Source organism: Eschrichtius robustus, chromosome 8 (genome assembly GCF_028021215.1).
Source record: "Eschrichtius robustus isolate mEscRob2 chromosome 8, mEscRob2.pri, whole genome shotgun sequence".
In the NCBI taxonomy this organism is placed as follows: Eukaryota; Metazoa; Chordata; class Mammalia; order Artiodactyla; family Eschrichtiidae; genus Eschrichtius; species Eschrichtius robustus.
The window spans coordinates 58,958,033-58,974,197 of NC_090831.1; the positions used below are offsets into that span (position 1 = coordinate 58,958,033).

At 32.5% G+C, this 16,165-nt stretch overlaps 1 protein-coding gene across 3 annotated transcripts in view; it reads left to right on the top strand.

Moving 5' to 3' along the window:
* The window catches only part of SNX13 (sorting nexin 13), a 143,728-nt gene that overhangs the window by 87,025 nt on the left and 40,538 nt on the right, over positions 1 to 16,165 (top strand). For 2 of the 3 annotated variants that reach the window (XM_068550559.1, XM_068550557.1), the window contains exons 14-18: positions 313 to 417; positions 1,033 to 1,165; positions 6,000 to 6,037; positions 10,526 to 10,595; positions 14,663 to 14,835. In XM_068550559.1, the coding sequence (XP_068406660.1) occupies positions 313 to 417; positions 1,033 to 1,165; positions 6,000 to 6,037; positions 10,526 to 10,595; positions 14,663 to 14,835 (519 nt within the window). The remainder of the gene's footprint in view (positions 1 to 312; positions 418 to 1,032; positions 1,166 to 5,999; positions 6,038 to 10,525; positions 10,596 to 14,662; positions 14,836 to 16,165) is intronic. The other variant, XM_068550558.1, reaches the window with a different exon arrangement.

Genomic DNA, 16,165 nt, shown 5'->3' on the forward strand with positions numbered 1-16,165 from the left:
TCCTCATAATAACCATATGTGGTATTTACCACCATTTTGCAGATTAAGTGAAGCCTAGTGAGAGGTAAGTTGCTCGGCAAAAGTCAAGATTTAAATCCATGTTTGTCGAACGGTCGACCGTGTAGTACCTGATGACAAGAAGGTTGTAGCTCTTATTTCAGCCTTTAAGCATCAGGGTGTCATTTACAAACCAAGGATTTTCTGGCATTTACTTTCAATAATATGATTCCATTATTCTCCTACTATTAAGGCTTAACTTGTATTTAGAAATTCCAAAGATCAATACTACTGTTATTTTTCTCTGTTTGTCAGGCATCTCCAAGAGTTACTGTTGATGATTATTTGGTAGCAAAATTAGCAGATACCTTGAATCATGAAGATCCAACTCCTGAAATCTTTGATGACATTCAGAGGAAGGTATTATGTGCAACATTTATCATTATATCTTTCTCAAAAACAATGTATATTTCTATATGCATGTAATTTGTTTATAAAAGGTTATTGAAGCATTATGAAAGTACAGTGGTAACTAAAAAGATGAGTTATGGTAATAATATCAGTACTTCACAATTACAAAAAAGGTAGGTCGGTTTTTCTTTGTTTACTTAATTGACAAGTGAGAAAAATCCTTAGCTGGGTTGTTTAATTTGAATCTGACTGAAGGGCCAGATATAGATTCTAGAATTTTATGAATTGATGATGTATAAATAACATGATTCATTTATTTGAATATGTGTCTTGAGCCTTTATGTGTACTTGTTTCTTAGAGAGTACTACTTTCTGGAACATTTTATATAACCTGCTGTCGTGTGACTTGTGTTGCAGTAGGACCTGTTTCAGTACAATTTGGGTACTGGAGGGACCAGAAAAAAATTCTTAGTTGTGACGTAGTCTTATTACTGACATCTTGTTAATGTGGAGCCTGTAATTCATTACAGTAAGACCTCTATCTAGTTTTTGTTGAAATCTTATTAGTGGAAATCAGTGCATTATCTGTATTAATGATTGAATATCTTGATTTATTTCAATAAGGTATATGAATTGATGCTACGAGATGAAAGATTTTATCCTTCCTTCAGACAGAATGCACTTTATGTGCGCATGTTAGCTGAGCTGGATATGTTAAAAGATCCTAGTTTCAGAGGATCAGATGATGGTGATGGAGGTAAGGTGGCACACATTGTACATTTATGTGTATATGTATATTCCTGTATATATTCTGCTTACCAGAAAAAGTCCTTTCAAATAAGATAAAAAATGTTCTCGAAACCCAAATATAAATTGTAATATATTAAAAAATCTGTAAATAAATGACAACGTTTACTTACTATACTAAATTAAAATGTTAAAATTTAATAACAAATTTGAATGTAACTATTGAAAATAGAATTCTTAAAGAAGCATGTTTTCTTGAGTTGTGTCACCCCAGTGTTTTTATGGTAGTTTCCCTTTTGTTTATAAGTAATAATATTCATGACTAGCAATAGAATTATTGAGAAGATTAAATGAAATAACAAGTGATGATTCTGAGAATGTACCATAAACTATAAAACATTATAAAAATACAGTTTTTTCTCTCTTTAATTGTACCCTTTTCCAAATCCTGCACAATATAAGCCAGAAGAAGCTACAAGAGTCATTTATTCCAATCTTTCAGTTTTTTTCTATCTACATGGTATAGTAAAGAAAGCAGACTTTAAGAGTCATAATATTTAGATTTTAATCCTTTTCTTACTGCCTGTGTGATGTTGGCCAAACAATTTCTTTAAACCTCATTTTTCTCAGTTGTAAATCTGGAATAATATGCTTCTCATAATAATATCTTACCTCAGAGTTGTCATATTTTAATGGAATTCTATATATAAAAATGAAATATAAACTAAAAAACAAATATCAGTTTTTATTAGTAGTAAATAATTTGTTATTTAAGAATAGTGGGAGAGGCAGCCCTTAGAGTACAGTTTGCAGATTTTAGACCTGATGACCATTTTACTTGTGATTCAATTCAGAAGTACTTATTAAACTCTAATTAAATATCTAGGATTTGATAAACTTTCTAGCAAATAAGCGATGTAAATACAAATTAAATGGGAAAGATTGGACTAAGAAATTATTTTAAGAGAGTGCTTTAATTATGCTCATTTACTTATAAATAGATTTTATGGACAGGATCACTTGAAGTTGGAGATATAATAGATGTATTAGATAGTGAGCACTGCTTTAAAAAATACCTCTATTATGGAAGCTTTCCATCCTCCCCTCTTCTCTACCCATCCTCCCCACTCCCTAGTCTATATTAGTGAGATTTTACTTTTTCTTTTTTTTTTTTTTTTTAAAACATCTTTATTGAAGTATAATTGCCTTACAATGGTGTGTTAGCTTCTGCTTTATAACAAAGTGAATCAGTTATACATATACAATATGTTCCCATTTCTCTTCCCTCTTGCACCTCCCTCCCTCCCACCCTCCCCATCCCACCCCTCTAGGTGGTCACAAAGCACCGAGCTGATCTCCCTGTGCTATGCGGCTGCTTCCCACTAGTTATCTATTTTACATTTGGTAGTGTATATATGTCCATGACACTCTCTTACCCTGTCACATCTCACCCCACCCCCTCCCCATATCCTCAAGTCCATTCTCTAGTAGGTCTGTGTCTTTATTCCCGTCTTGCCACTAGGTTCTTCATGGCCTTTTTTTTTTTTTTTCCCTTAGATTCCGTATATATGTGTTAGCATACTGTATTTGTTTTTCTCTTTCTGACTTACTTCACTCTGTATGACAGACTCTAACTCCATCCACCTCATTACAAATACCTCCATTTCATTTCTTTTTATGGCTGAGTAATATTCCATTGTATATATGTGCCACATCTTCTTTATCCATTCATCTGTCGATGGACATTTAGGTTGCTTCCATGTCCTGGCTATTGTAAATAGAGCTGCAGTGAACATTGTGGTACATAACTCTTTTTGAATTATGGTTTTCTCAGGGTATATGCCCAGTAGTGGGATTGCTGGGTTGTATGGTAGTTCTATTTTTAGTTTTTTAAGGAACCTCCATACTGTTCTCCATAGTGGCTGTATCAACTTACATTCCCACCAACAGTGCAAGAGGGTTCCCATTTCTCCACACCCTCTCCAGCAAGATTTTACTTCTTAAATAATCTAAGAAATCTAGTTGTAGAAGTTTCCATGTTGTAATAACTTTTATATTGATTGTTTATCTAATATCTTGGTTATTTGTAACATTGGGATAATATTTTATTAACTGGATTTGATTGCATAATTGAGGAAGTGGTTTTTTTCTTTGTTTTTTTTTTAAAAGCACTTCTGTGGGAGCTGAATAGTAAAATTCAGTGTACCTCAAGTTTGTTATATAGTATATCTATTTACTGTCTCTTTTGAAAAATCTTTTGCAGAGCTGCTATGAAATTTGCAGTAGGAACTCTACTTCCAGAAAGGACTATTTAAAATGTTTTTATTGTTTATTTTAATTCTGTCTACTTTAGAAATTTCCTTAGTATTGTGAAATGGATTTGCTATCTGACCCAGAATCAAAGAAGATAAATTGAATCATAATCAGCTAATATATGAGTGTCTAAGTATTATATAATGATGACAGTAACAATATATTCTCTGGGAGTAGGTTTTGATCCTATAGTGTAAGAACTTCAAAGTCTTCTAAATCGACTTTTAGCTTCCATTTATATTTGTCTTGTATGCAACTAATGGAAGCAAATTATTTATGTTGTCTCAAACTTCTCAAAACCTCATACTTATTTAAAACACAAAGTAGATTAAAAGTTTTTTTTCTGCCACTAGTTTTGATCTGAAGTAAATGTACTTCTCTTATATATCAGTCATTGGGTAGTCCCTCACATCGGAATCATTGATTGTAGTTTGGAATTTGTGTGTGTGTGTGTGTGTGTGTTTATATATATATATATATATATATATATATATATATATATATAAACACACACACACAGACACATCTTTTGTCTTTCTAGGACATTGCTTTTTAACATTGTGTGTCCTAATTGATGAGCTTTTATATATTTTATAACTGAGAAATTGCCTAACCCTTTTTTGAAACGATTTGAAATAAGTATGTGGAATGATGGGTATGATATGAAACATTATTATTAAAAATGGCAGTTAGGTATATTATCTTTGTCAGTGTTTAGGTTTTAGGCACTTGCGACAACTTTTTCAAATAGTGATGCTTATGATTTTCTTGTCTTTATAAGATTGTTTAATTAAAAATAGGCCTTTCTTAAATCTTCTGGTTATAAATTCATTGTCTGACTTACAAAATTAAGCTTCCTGGCACTTTGTGTATTTTTTAAAGTCCTGAAGTTTTGGCTACTTTTTAGACATTTTGAAATAATTACCTAATCTAGTGTTTAATGTGTAGCTGATTATAAGAAAATGCAGCCTAAATTGAGCACAGAATTAGTGGGCCAAGTCTTACCATGTGTAGTAGTATCTGCTGGTGGTTTTTCTTTGCTGTGGAAGAAATTTCATTCCTATTTAACTAAACTTCTCTAGGTAGGTAGGTGGCTGGATGGCTTGCTTACCCATGCTCTCTCTCCTCCTCGCCTTCCCTTTCTTCCTTTTCTTCTTCTTTGTTCGTGATTGCCTTCTTTAGTTAGTTCAGCTTTAAATTATTTTAAGAGTAGATATTTTTTCCTTTATTAAAACATACTTTCACAGCCTTTTAAAAATATTTAAATTGTGCTGTTTTAAATTTTAATTTCAATCACGTTTTTCTCATCATGTCAAACAATAGTTTCTTTCGTTTTCTGATATTAATAAGCAATTCTTAAAGTTTTGATTAAATGTGGACCTAGATTGGCTTTAGACTCTATTTCTGGATCTTATTATTGATCAAGAAAGTAAACTATGCCTTGTTTTGCTCCTAGTTTCTCTTTTAATTTGACATGTCTTTGGTGGGAAGACTTAAGAGGTGGGCAGACCACAGAAAGAGGTAGGAGGCATATAATTGAATAAGGAGGTTAGAGAACTGTTTGTTTACTCATTTTAATTTTCACCTTGCTGTTAACCAAGGGGTAATCCTAGGTGGGATTTCCTATTTTTGTGACCAAAGTTTTGAGGAACTGAGAAATGTTCTTGGGCATTTAGAGTTGTTGAAGTTGGAAAGCAACACCAACTGCCTATCTCAAGAGTAATAGAAATTTCCTTTGAAGACCCATCTAGAGATCCAAATTATGAATAATCTCTTAAGGGCTACAAGCCATACATTAAACTGTTTATGAATATTGCTTTACCATATATTCATTTGTGTTTTTAACAGAGGAACATCTTAATTAGTAACCTAATTTGCTCAGATATAGACTAAAATTCTGAGGGAAAGATATTAATTTTAATAATTGACTTACTCTCTAACGTTAATTTTTAAAAATAATTTTAGTTGCTTTTTAATTAAATGACATTACACATGGAATTTTATGTATCTTTTGTTCTATTAATTGTATATTGATTTAAGAATCTAGATTTCGAATATTTTTGATCCAGATCAACCAAGAATAAGTAAACTTTATAGATATATTAAAAAGTCAATCTATTATCCTTCATATTAAAGAATAATTTTATTTGTAATATTAATCCAGTGGGACAGAAATAACAAAATACCTCTGACATTTCCTAGTGGACTTCACTCTGCAGTGTTTACCTCATATCTACATTGTATTAGACAACTTAATATGATACTGTGAGAATAAAATATATAATAATTGCTTTCCTGTACATAAATACCTTTTTGGGCGGGGAGCAACTTAGGTACATAACTATTTTCACTGAAATATCTGGCTCGGAAAACCATGGGAACAGGTGTTTGGGAATAGTGTACCACAATTTACTGTTCTGTTGTATCTTGGCTTGTGTGACTTTTGTTCTTGGTGTTTGAACCTTAGATAGATAAAGCACTGTTTCAAAAGTTTTTTTACTGTATACTAAGTTGAATTTCCCTTCTCACAGAATCTTTTAATGGGTCTCCTACAGGAAGCATAAATTTGGTAAGTACTGTTATGAGTACTTTAATTAATAAAGTGGCCTGAAAACAATATGAAAGACTGAGCCTTAACATATGTAAATAAATGATGTATTAGAAGTCCCCAAGTCATCCTTTGTAAGAAGTTGTTATGCTTTTAAAGAAATATTAAATTCACAAATAAGGGATCTGTGAATTAGAACTTAAAAATGACATGAAATTTATTTTCATTTTAAAAAATGTGCTTAAGCCACACCTGAATGATTTAGTTGCAGGTGATAAAAAATGATTTTATTATTTTCAACCCCAGTATTTAATATTTGAAAATGACTCTGATCTGTGCTATCATGGGCAGTAAATTTGTGACATATAAATGTTTACACTGGAATTAGTTTTTTCTTCTTGTATTTAGAAAAGAAATATAAAATTAGTTGGGATATCTGAAAACTTAAAAGATATTTCTTAAAGTCTACACTATAAAAAACTCAAGTTATTGTAAAAAAAAAAAAACCTTTTTTTAAGCTTAGAGGGTTTTACAAGAATTAAGCAACTGGATTCTATGATTACAGGTTTAAGAATGACATGTTTTTAGCGTATAAACTGTCATTGACATTTCATATATTCAAGGCGAAATGTGAAACAATGAACATTTCAGTTCTTTTATATATCCATCCTTGCCATTGAATACCTTATTTCATAAAATGCTGCTGGAAAGAAATATTAAGTATTCTATGAAAGTTTCAGTCCAGAATTCGTGGGGGATGGGCAGAGATTGTTTGCTTTGTTTTTCCTTCGACTACCTACAACACATTTTCTTTCAAACTTTTTGTAATAGCTAAATAGTTAAGAGGTCCATTGTCTTATGTTCCTCAGTACTACATTTATTTCTAAAATTACTTTATTGTATAAATGTTTTATTATTGTGCAAAGTATAACCTTTAACAAAACACTAAAGCAAATCAGCCATATGTCATATATTTAGTAACATTTTTAATGTTTTCCTAAATTATTTGGTATCATTAGCATTTACTTCTCATATTCCACAGAGTTATAACGAAAAGGAATAGCTCCTAGAGAATGAAGAGTGTTAGCAATATAATGCCCATTAGATAGAAAAAGTTTCCAAACGTGATGAAACTTTTCCTTGGTTTGAAATTTTTTGATATTCACATTTGTAGTGCTTGTACAAGTGTTTGAACACTAGTAAAAGACATTTTTTTTCCTCATTCCCTATTGGGTTATAAATGCTTTTTCAAAGTAAAAGAGGTCCCTTTCATCACATAGTGATGTAAACCAGAACAGTGTGGATTGAAAAAGGTCACACTTGAGGTCAGTGACTTAACAGTTTTTTGGTTTTCACATAAATCTGTTAAAATCCAAGCTTTTAAGTAGCTAGACTCTTTTCAATTCTTTTTTTTTTTAATACATAGACAAATTTTAATGAACAGCTGCATTTTAAAAAATAGTTTAAGATTATAAAGAATTGTTTTAAAAACCATCAGATATTTTTCATGTTTGATGAAGATAACATTTATTAATTGTATTAAAATTATAAACTAGATCATAATAGTTTATTCCAGTATACTAAGCAAAGAAAATATTTAATATGGTGGTTTACTCATTTTGTGATTGAGACTGACACATAAATTATAAACATTTTTAGAAGTGCAATTGTAGTTGTGTTTGCTCAATTGATTATCATAGTAAATTTGAATTTTTGGTTTTTATCTTAGCATAGTGTTAAAAAAAAAAAACACTTAATTTTTTTTTTTTTTTTTTTTTTTGGCAAGGAGTTCAAGAATCTTAACCCAAGAATTACTTTACAAACTGATTTTATTTCAGGACAGCATTAATGCACTTGTTTTGAAATCACAGTTTTCTATGGCTAATCAATACTTATAGTTCTAAATCACAATGTAGTTCTGTAGTTACTATTTCACCAGTTGTAACTTTATGTAGTCTACTTGATGTTTTTTTTTTTTTTTTAAATTTTATTTATTTATGGCTGTGTTGGGTCTTCGTTTCTGTGCGAGGGCTCTCTCCAGTTGTGGCAAGTGGGGGCCACTCCTCATCGCAGTGATCGCAGTGCGCGGGCCTCTCACTATCGCGGCCTCTCTTGTTGCAGAGCACAGGCTCCAGACGCGCAGGCTCAGTAATTGTGGCTCACGGGCCCAGCCGCTCCGCGGCATGTGGGATCCTCCGGGACCAGGGCTCGAACCCGTGTCCCCTGCATTGGCAGGCGGATTCTTAACCACTGCGCCACCAGGGAAGCCCCAGTCTACTTGATGTTTACATGTGCATTGTACCTGTGACTAATGGTTAAGAGATATCTCACTGGATTTTTTAAATCATATTTAATGAAAATAATATTACTTGCATATTTTAAATGTGCTAAAAAGACATTTATATATTATACAGAGTTTTTCAACAACTTCTGGGTTGCATAGTATATAAGATGCTAACATGTTTAAAGTAATAAGTAAGCAGCATTTAGCTTTTTAAATGTTACCTGCAAGGGAAGGTTATCAATAATAATAATGTTTTTTTGAAAAAGGTGATTGTTTTATATTCCCTGTGCTAGCTTGTAATTAGAAGAAGATTACAGTAGATAACAATCTTAAATTTTGTAGAATATTCCATTTCCTTTGGGGCTTCTATCTTTCATGTAAAAATAATACTAAAACAAAGGTCATGCTGTTTCTGTCAAAATGTTTTATTGTAGGTCAGGTGAGCACTTAAAAAAATAAGTGCATTCTATTTCTTTTCAAAGTATTTTCATTCACTTTATATCCTGATAGAGTTGTAGAACAGGTATTACACCATTATAACATTGGGAAAGCTGAGAAACAGGAAAGACTAGTTGATATGGCTAAAGTCTCTTAAGGTATCAGTGGTGAAGCCTGGACTAGACCTAATTTAATTGAATGGTTCTCCCACTTGATTTGTGGTTAATCTGTATGGAATTATCAAATTTTGCTTCTCCTGATGATCAGTCTTTAGTAGATAGAATTTTGGCTTTCTTCTTGGACTGTAATTGCTTAATTTAAATGGCTTTATGTCATATGCATGGCTTCATTTAAGTCATTTAGATGACTCTTAGTAATAACTGGTAATATCACATTAATACTCCAAAGTTCATTCAATCCTGTGGTTTTCAAAGTGTAACATATGTCTGAATCATATAATGTCTGTGTGTTATAGGTCCCCAAGACCACTCCTATGTTCATTGATTTACTAAGAGGACTCACAGGTCCCAGCATAGTCATACTCACGGCTAGAATTTATTACAGCGAAAGGATATAAAGCAAAATCAGGAAAGGGAAAAGGTGCATGGGGCAAAGTCCAGAGAAAACCAGGCACAAGTTTCCAAGAATCCTCTTCCATGGAAGTCACATAGGACAGACTTGATTTCACCAGCAGTGAATATGACAACATGCGTGAAATGTTGCCACCAGGAAGGCTCATCTGACACTAAGTGCCCAGGGTTTTTATGGGAGGCAGATCACACAGGCACCCTCTGCCTAGCATATACTAAAATGACTCCCAGAAGGAAAGCAGGTATTCAGCATAAACCACATTGTTTGTACAGATAGTTTACGTAGAGTGAGCCACTCTTAGCAGTTAGGGAATGGTGGGAACCTTTTCTAAATCTAATTTCCCAGATATTGTCCAAGGGCCAACCTTGCAAGCAGTTCTTTCTAAGGAGAGTAACTTCAAGTCTGTTGTGTTAATTCTTTTCCTTACAGTCTGCCTTCATTATATGCGTTACGTTCCCTTCTGTGTATGTGTGGGTGTACGGATATGTAGCAAAAAAGTTTTAAGTTTAGAGACAAAAGATTTATTCTGAATCGATCAGTAATACTTTTTGTTTATGGAATAATTTTTGAAAATTAATTATTTAAAATATCTTAAACTGTAGATTCACTTCATTTAGTAAGTAATCATAATAACGGCTAACATTTTTTGTGTTAGGCAGTCTTCTAAATGTTTTACATGTCTTTTCATTTAGTCCTCACATAACCCTTTGATGTAGGTACGATTATTCTCATTTTATAGATAAGGAATCTAAATTAACTAAAACTATTTCTAAGTTAACAAAAGTGTTAAGTTAAAGAATACAAAGTTGACTCTAGTATATTTCAGAATTAAAATTGAAATGCTGATTTAAGAATATGTCTGCTTATTTTTATCCACATTTTTTTTTTGCCATGTATTGAATATATATAATTGAGAAGAAGCAAATTATAGTATGTGGGCAGGTAATGAAGGAAGAAATAATCTGATGTATTAAGTTGATTACTAAATTACTTTGTTTTATAGTTTCTTAATCTTAGGTTCTCTCTCTCCTATTAGTATAAATAGGATTATTGTTTGCAGGGGAAGATACAAGTAATATAAAGCTTACATAGGGCAAAGATGAGTAATGTTATATATGATGTAGAATTCTTTAACATTTTTTTCCTGTCAAATTTAACAATTTTGTGTTCTGATTCCACCCCCCTCCACCACCCAGTCTTTAGATGACCTTTCAAATGTGTCTTCTGATGACTCAGTACAACTTCATGCTTACATTTCAGACACTGGTAAGAGACTTTGTGGTTTAATTATTACTTAAAAACTATTGACTATAATTACTCCTACATTATTTTCCACATTTATTTTTATAAATCATTTTTCTGTTTTGTAGTCATGTTTTCAAATTACTTTTTTTCTGTAGCATGTTCTTCATTAAATTCTATGATGTTTATTATTATATGGGTGTTTCCTTTCTTAAGGTTGTCACTGTTATCATTTGAAAAAGGTTAAATTTTAAGCATTTTGTCATGGCTAATAAACTTTGAAACCAATCTTTTTCTTTGAGTCTAGCTGATAATTGTCTGCATAATTCTTATTAAATTGTCTTGGGGCAGATTTTAGTTTAATACTTGTTTTCATACATGCAAAGTCAGATTAGATATCTGGATAAATGAAGTTTTTTGGTATAGGAGTTTATAGAAGTTCAAGAAATGCTTGGATGAGGTGAGGTTCGTGACTGAATCAGCATATGTGCAAAGTGGCTAGTGAACTGAGGAAAAAAATCAATTTCCATCATTGTTATTGGGTTATTAGATAATGCCAATGACGGCTTTCTTATCTGGCTTCTCACTATTCCTACAATATAGGAGTGTGTTTGTCAGATCACATACTGAAGTATAAACGTACAGATAAATACCTCAGTTCAATTTCATACTTATAATTTAGATAATTTGAAAAGAGATTTAATAGTACAAGTGTAGTTTTATTAAAGATCATTTGCATCTATTTTTTTAAGATCTTGTTTTCTTACTTTTCACTGGAGCTGGAGTCTAATTTTCCATTGTGTTTTCTACCAGATTTCTGTAATAAGTTATCTATAATTGCTCTTTCAGTTTTTCCTTTACCTTTTACAAATAGTTGGTGCATACGTTGCTCTTAAAGGTCATTAGATAACACTCTTGTCAATAAAACCAGAGGGTCTTGTTGCGTTTCTTTCTAGCTTTTGATACATTTGTCTCACTTTTTCCTTCCTTAAAATTTTAAAATTCTTTTAAAAAACTATCCTCTTTGTTGAGTTGTCTTCTAAATATGAAAGCCTTTGTTAAAGTGCAAACATTTAGAATTTGTCGTTTTGTTTCTTTCTTTAAGTCCTTAAACTTTTGTGTGTAGAAGAAGATACTAATGTCCATATTTCTTATGTGGATCTTTCTCTTCTCTGAGGGTTCTAGTTTTCTAGCTGCTTTGTCCATTCATTCAACAAGTATTTATTAGCTTCTTAAAAGATATGGAAGCATAACACTAAGTATTTTTAATAAATTGTAATTTCTGTCAGACAAATTTATGTATAAACACTAAAGAGGCAGCATAGTATGGTGGTTAAGAGCACAACTTTTTGTCCAAATTGCTTGGGTTCATACCCCAGCTCTTCCACCTAATAGTTGGGTGAACTTGGATGAGTTCCTTAACATCTCTGTATCTCAATTTCCTCATCTGTAAAATGGGATATTAATGATAATGATAAAAATAATAATACTTGCCTCATAGGATTGTTACGGGACTAATTAACTGTATTCGTAATTACATGGTGGGCATTATATATTAGTGTTTGTTCAATAAAGATTTCTTTTACGAGTAGGGCTCTAGAGTCTCTTTGAGTCTGGATCCCATGTCCTTAATATCTCTATGATGGAAAGTAGAACTTAAGAGTCCAGTGCAGTGCTATTTAAGGAGTGATCCATGGACTACAGTGTACTGGCTTCTTCACTGAGAAATCTTGTTTTAAAAAATATTGGCTAAGTTAGGCAATGTGCTTAGTGATGAGATTTATTTATATTCTGATCCTAGTTCCTTGTCTGGTTATGGATTAGGAACAAAGAGGTTGCACATCACCTGTTATGAGTAGTAACATTGTCCTAATGCAAATAAAACCTGTTATTTCCACTATAATATCTCACCGTCATCTCAAAATATATGTAACCTCATTATCTTTTAAAATCAAATTACCTTTCTGTCTTAGTGCTTCTTTTATAATAGCCCCATTGTTCTTCCTATTGTGCATGCATCCTAGTCATGATCTCCCTTGCCTATCAATTTGTGACAAATCTGATTATTCTTTTTTAGAATGCTTTCTTACATTCCTTTGTTCTTTCCGTTTCTATTTCTTGCTATTCTCCTTGTTCTTATTAACTCTTAATTGGTTATGGTTTGCTGCCTAATTGGCCCCTGCTTCCTATTATCCTTTCCCAAACCTATCTTGAACACAACAGGTAAAGCCATTCCCTTGTTGCCTTGCTAACTCTGTTGAGTGATGGTGGTTCTCTCGTGTCATGAAAAATTGTTGTACACTTTGTTCCACATAGGTCTCCGAGTGAAGGTTATTTGAAAGAGGGGAACAGTGAATAATAGAGTTAAAGCCTCTGACAGCAAGATGACCCAAGTCTATCCCTAGTCTTCTATTTTGTCAAGTCAGGAACACTGATATTAGATGGTAAGGGAATGAAGGACAATTTTGAATAGAAAGTGCAAATCTTAGAAAAATTTTAATGAAAGGCTGGGAGAGGTTTCTGTCCAACTACATTTGCCAGTATAGATTTGTAGCTGTTATATTATTAAAATAATTTACTAAGAAGCTGCATGGACCCTTCTTTGCCTAATTATATACAAAATACAAATATTTAGTCAGCTCCAAAGCTTGGCCACTTTTTTTGTAATTATGGATCAGTATAATCTATTATTAGAAGAGCAGTTTATACTTCTGGTCAACATGGTAGTCTAAACTGCTCGGGGAAATCTTGCTTCCCACACATCGAAGGGCTGAAAACAATAGAATAAAAATAGCTAAAAGGGGAAACCTACAGGTGTAATAGGCCGTGAGGAAAAGCAAATTTAGGGAAATGAAGAGGAGTTGAAGCCAAGGAGCCTATAGGAGCATGAAGACTGCTGTCTTGATTTTGACAGCATTTGTATGCCTTCAAGTTTAGAAGAGGCAGGATGGACTAAGGCAAGGAGAAGCTGGAACACAGTCATTTGCATAAAGCCCAGAGTCACAGAGGGTGGCTTGATGTGAAAGAGGAACCAGAACTTAGCCTACTGTCAGAGGAAAGAACAAAGAATGTCAAGGTCATGGTTGGGAATGGTATCTATCACCCATATGAAATTGAAAGCCTGTCTTATATTGTGACATCGGTGTGCCTAGATTCAGCCATCCTCAAGTGGTTGTGTACCACAGGGTTTCCTAGCCCAAGAGTCTGTTAAAAATATTCGTAGAGATAAAATGAGGCAAGAATACCACACTATAAAAAAAGAACCATATAAAATTATAGAAGTAAAAAAAATTAGTTATTGAAATTAAGGTGAGTGGATGAATTAAGAAACAGACCAGGTACAAATGAGTGGAGACTCAGTAAACTTTTAGAGACCTGAAGTGATGATCTAGAATAGAATACAACACAGGGGGGAGAAATGGAACATGAGAAAGACAAAATGATTCAAAATACGTCTTTTTACTTAAGATTAGTACAAAATAGGAATAGGCTTTGTTTTTCGAGACTACCTGACTTGGATGGTTTGTGTCAATTAAGTAGGAAAATGACTATTCAGAACAGTCTTCAGAATAAATTACACTTGTAAATTGTTGAATATTTTAAACAAGAAAGAGATTTGCCAAAAGAGCAGATAGATCTTATCCTATAGCTTTTGCTTGCTGTTCAGTTAAAAAGCTTTCGAGTTACAGCTGAATAGTGAAGGCTAGTACAGAAGGTTATTATTTTGTTTCTGTTGTTTTTCTTCTATTAAGTTTAAGAGACTCTAATACTATACTATGAGGTGGTACTGTGTTATCATAACTAATAATAAATAAAAGCTCATTGGGAAGAGAGTCCAAAGTAGACATCACTGTGTGGTTGGCAGTATCATCATAAACTTTTAGGTTATTTTGTAATGTAGCCATCATATATAACACATTATGGATATGAGTACAGAGGATGAGAATCTATTTTATCCTTTGGTGACATCCTTTTGTCTCAGTCTGTCATTTCAAATTCTTCTTCATTTCATGTTCTCCTTTTTGTTTTTGTTCTTCATCTTCCTCCTTTCTGTGTCTTTTGTTCCTCTTCATTTTGTTTTAAATGACTAGTATATGCTGACTATGACCCATATGCTGTGGCAGGCGTTTGTAATGATCATGGCAAGACATACGCATTATATGCCATCACTGTGCACCGGCGCAGTCTAAACAGTGAGGAGATGTGGAAAACCTACCGTCGTTATAGTGACTTCCATGACTTCCACATGAGGATCACCGAGCAGGTAATGAGGTTTTTAAAGTTTGCGTACTTTACATTGTTTCTTGATTCCATGTTTGATTCTAAATAGCTCTGAGTGATGCTAAGGTATTGACCAAAGCTAAGTAAATAAGGTAAGAATTTTTTTATAAGCAACATGAATGTTATAATGATTTTGCACATTTAACCAATAAATTAAATTTTAACCAGTCTTAACTGTTGTGGACTAGTGACAAAATATCAGTGGTATACCTTGGAAAATTAGAATAAGTGTATATTTCTGATTTTAAGAGGGTGTGTATGTGCTGTGCTTTGCAGAGGTATTTGGGTTTGGTTTAAAAGTAGGGATGGGGATCACTGGAAGGCATTTGGTGGTTTTGTTTTTGGCAGTATAATTTAAAGCTATGGTTATTTTAAATGGCGTCCTTTACTAAGTGTTAACAGTTAAATCTTTGATCCATTAAGTTATGAATAACCAAAATCTAAATTAAATTTAACATTAACCAAATAATGTTTTTAATTCTTACCAAATATAACCCTCTTGTTTCATAGAAGTATGAGGACTCTTAAACATAACGAATGTAAACAAATTATTTCTCTTTTATTTTTTATTAAATATTCTTTTCTTTTTAACTTAGAACAAAATAACTTATCACAGGATAAATTGCAATAGGTGTTCTGTGAAATTTATTTTAAGTCATGAGAATCTTTCATTCAGGGTTTTAAAATAAACAATTATTATTAAGCCAATAAAATAATCATAATTAACGGTGACATTTGATTGGGTGGACTAAAGCTTTGAAATGACATTTTACTACTTAAGTAATCAGAAAGTATATTTTTCAGTTAGGGTAGTGGAAAATATATGGTTGGCACCATGATAATCTCATTAAAATACTTCGTGAATAGAGTGAGATAAACTATTAATAGCTTAAAAGTGTTTAGAGACCAGGTTAAGCCTGGTCTCTAAACACTTTTAAGCCCATATTAAAAGGACTGTTTTTAATTATATTCATAAGGAAATTAATAACTTTGGACATAACTGTTCTATTGTTCTTGTTGAATAGATCTTTTCTTCATGTTTAGCTTGATTTGTTTGTAGAGGTGAAAGAATTTTCTGCCCCACATTGAAGAAATAATTGCTTTGTTTACTTTTTCTATTATTACCTGTTTCATATTGTTTTAAAATCACATACCTTGGAGCGTCTAGGTTGGCAAACACATGGTATGCTCAGACAGGGCATGGATGCTCCATGCCCTTTTCCATATCTTGCCTTATTCATCTCTTCCATCTGGCTGTTTTTGAGTTATATCCTTTTACAACAAACCAGCAATCTAAAAAAGTCTTCCGACCC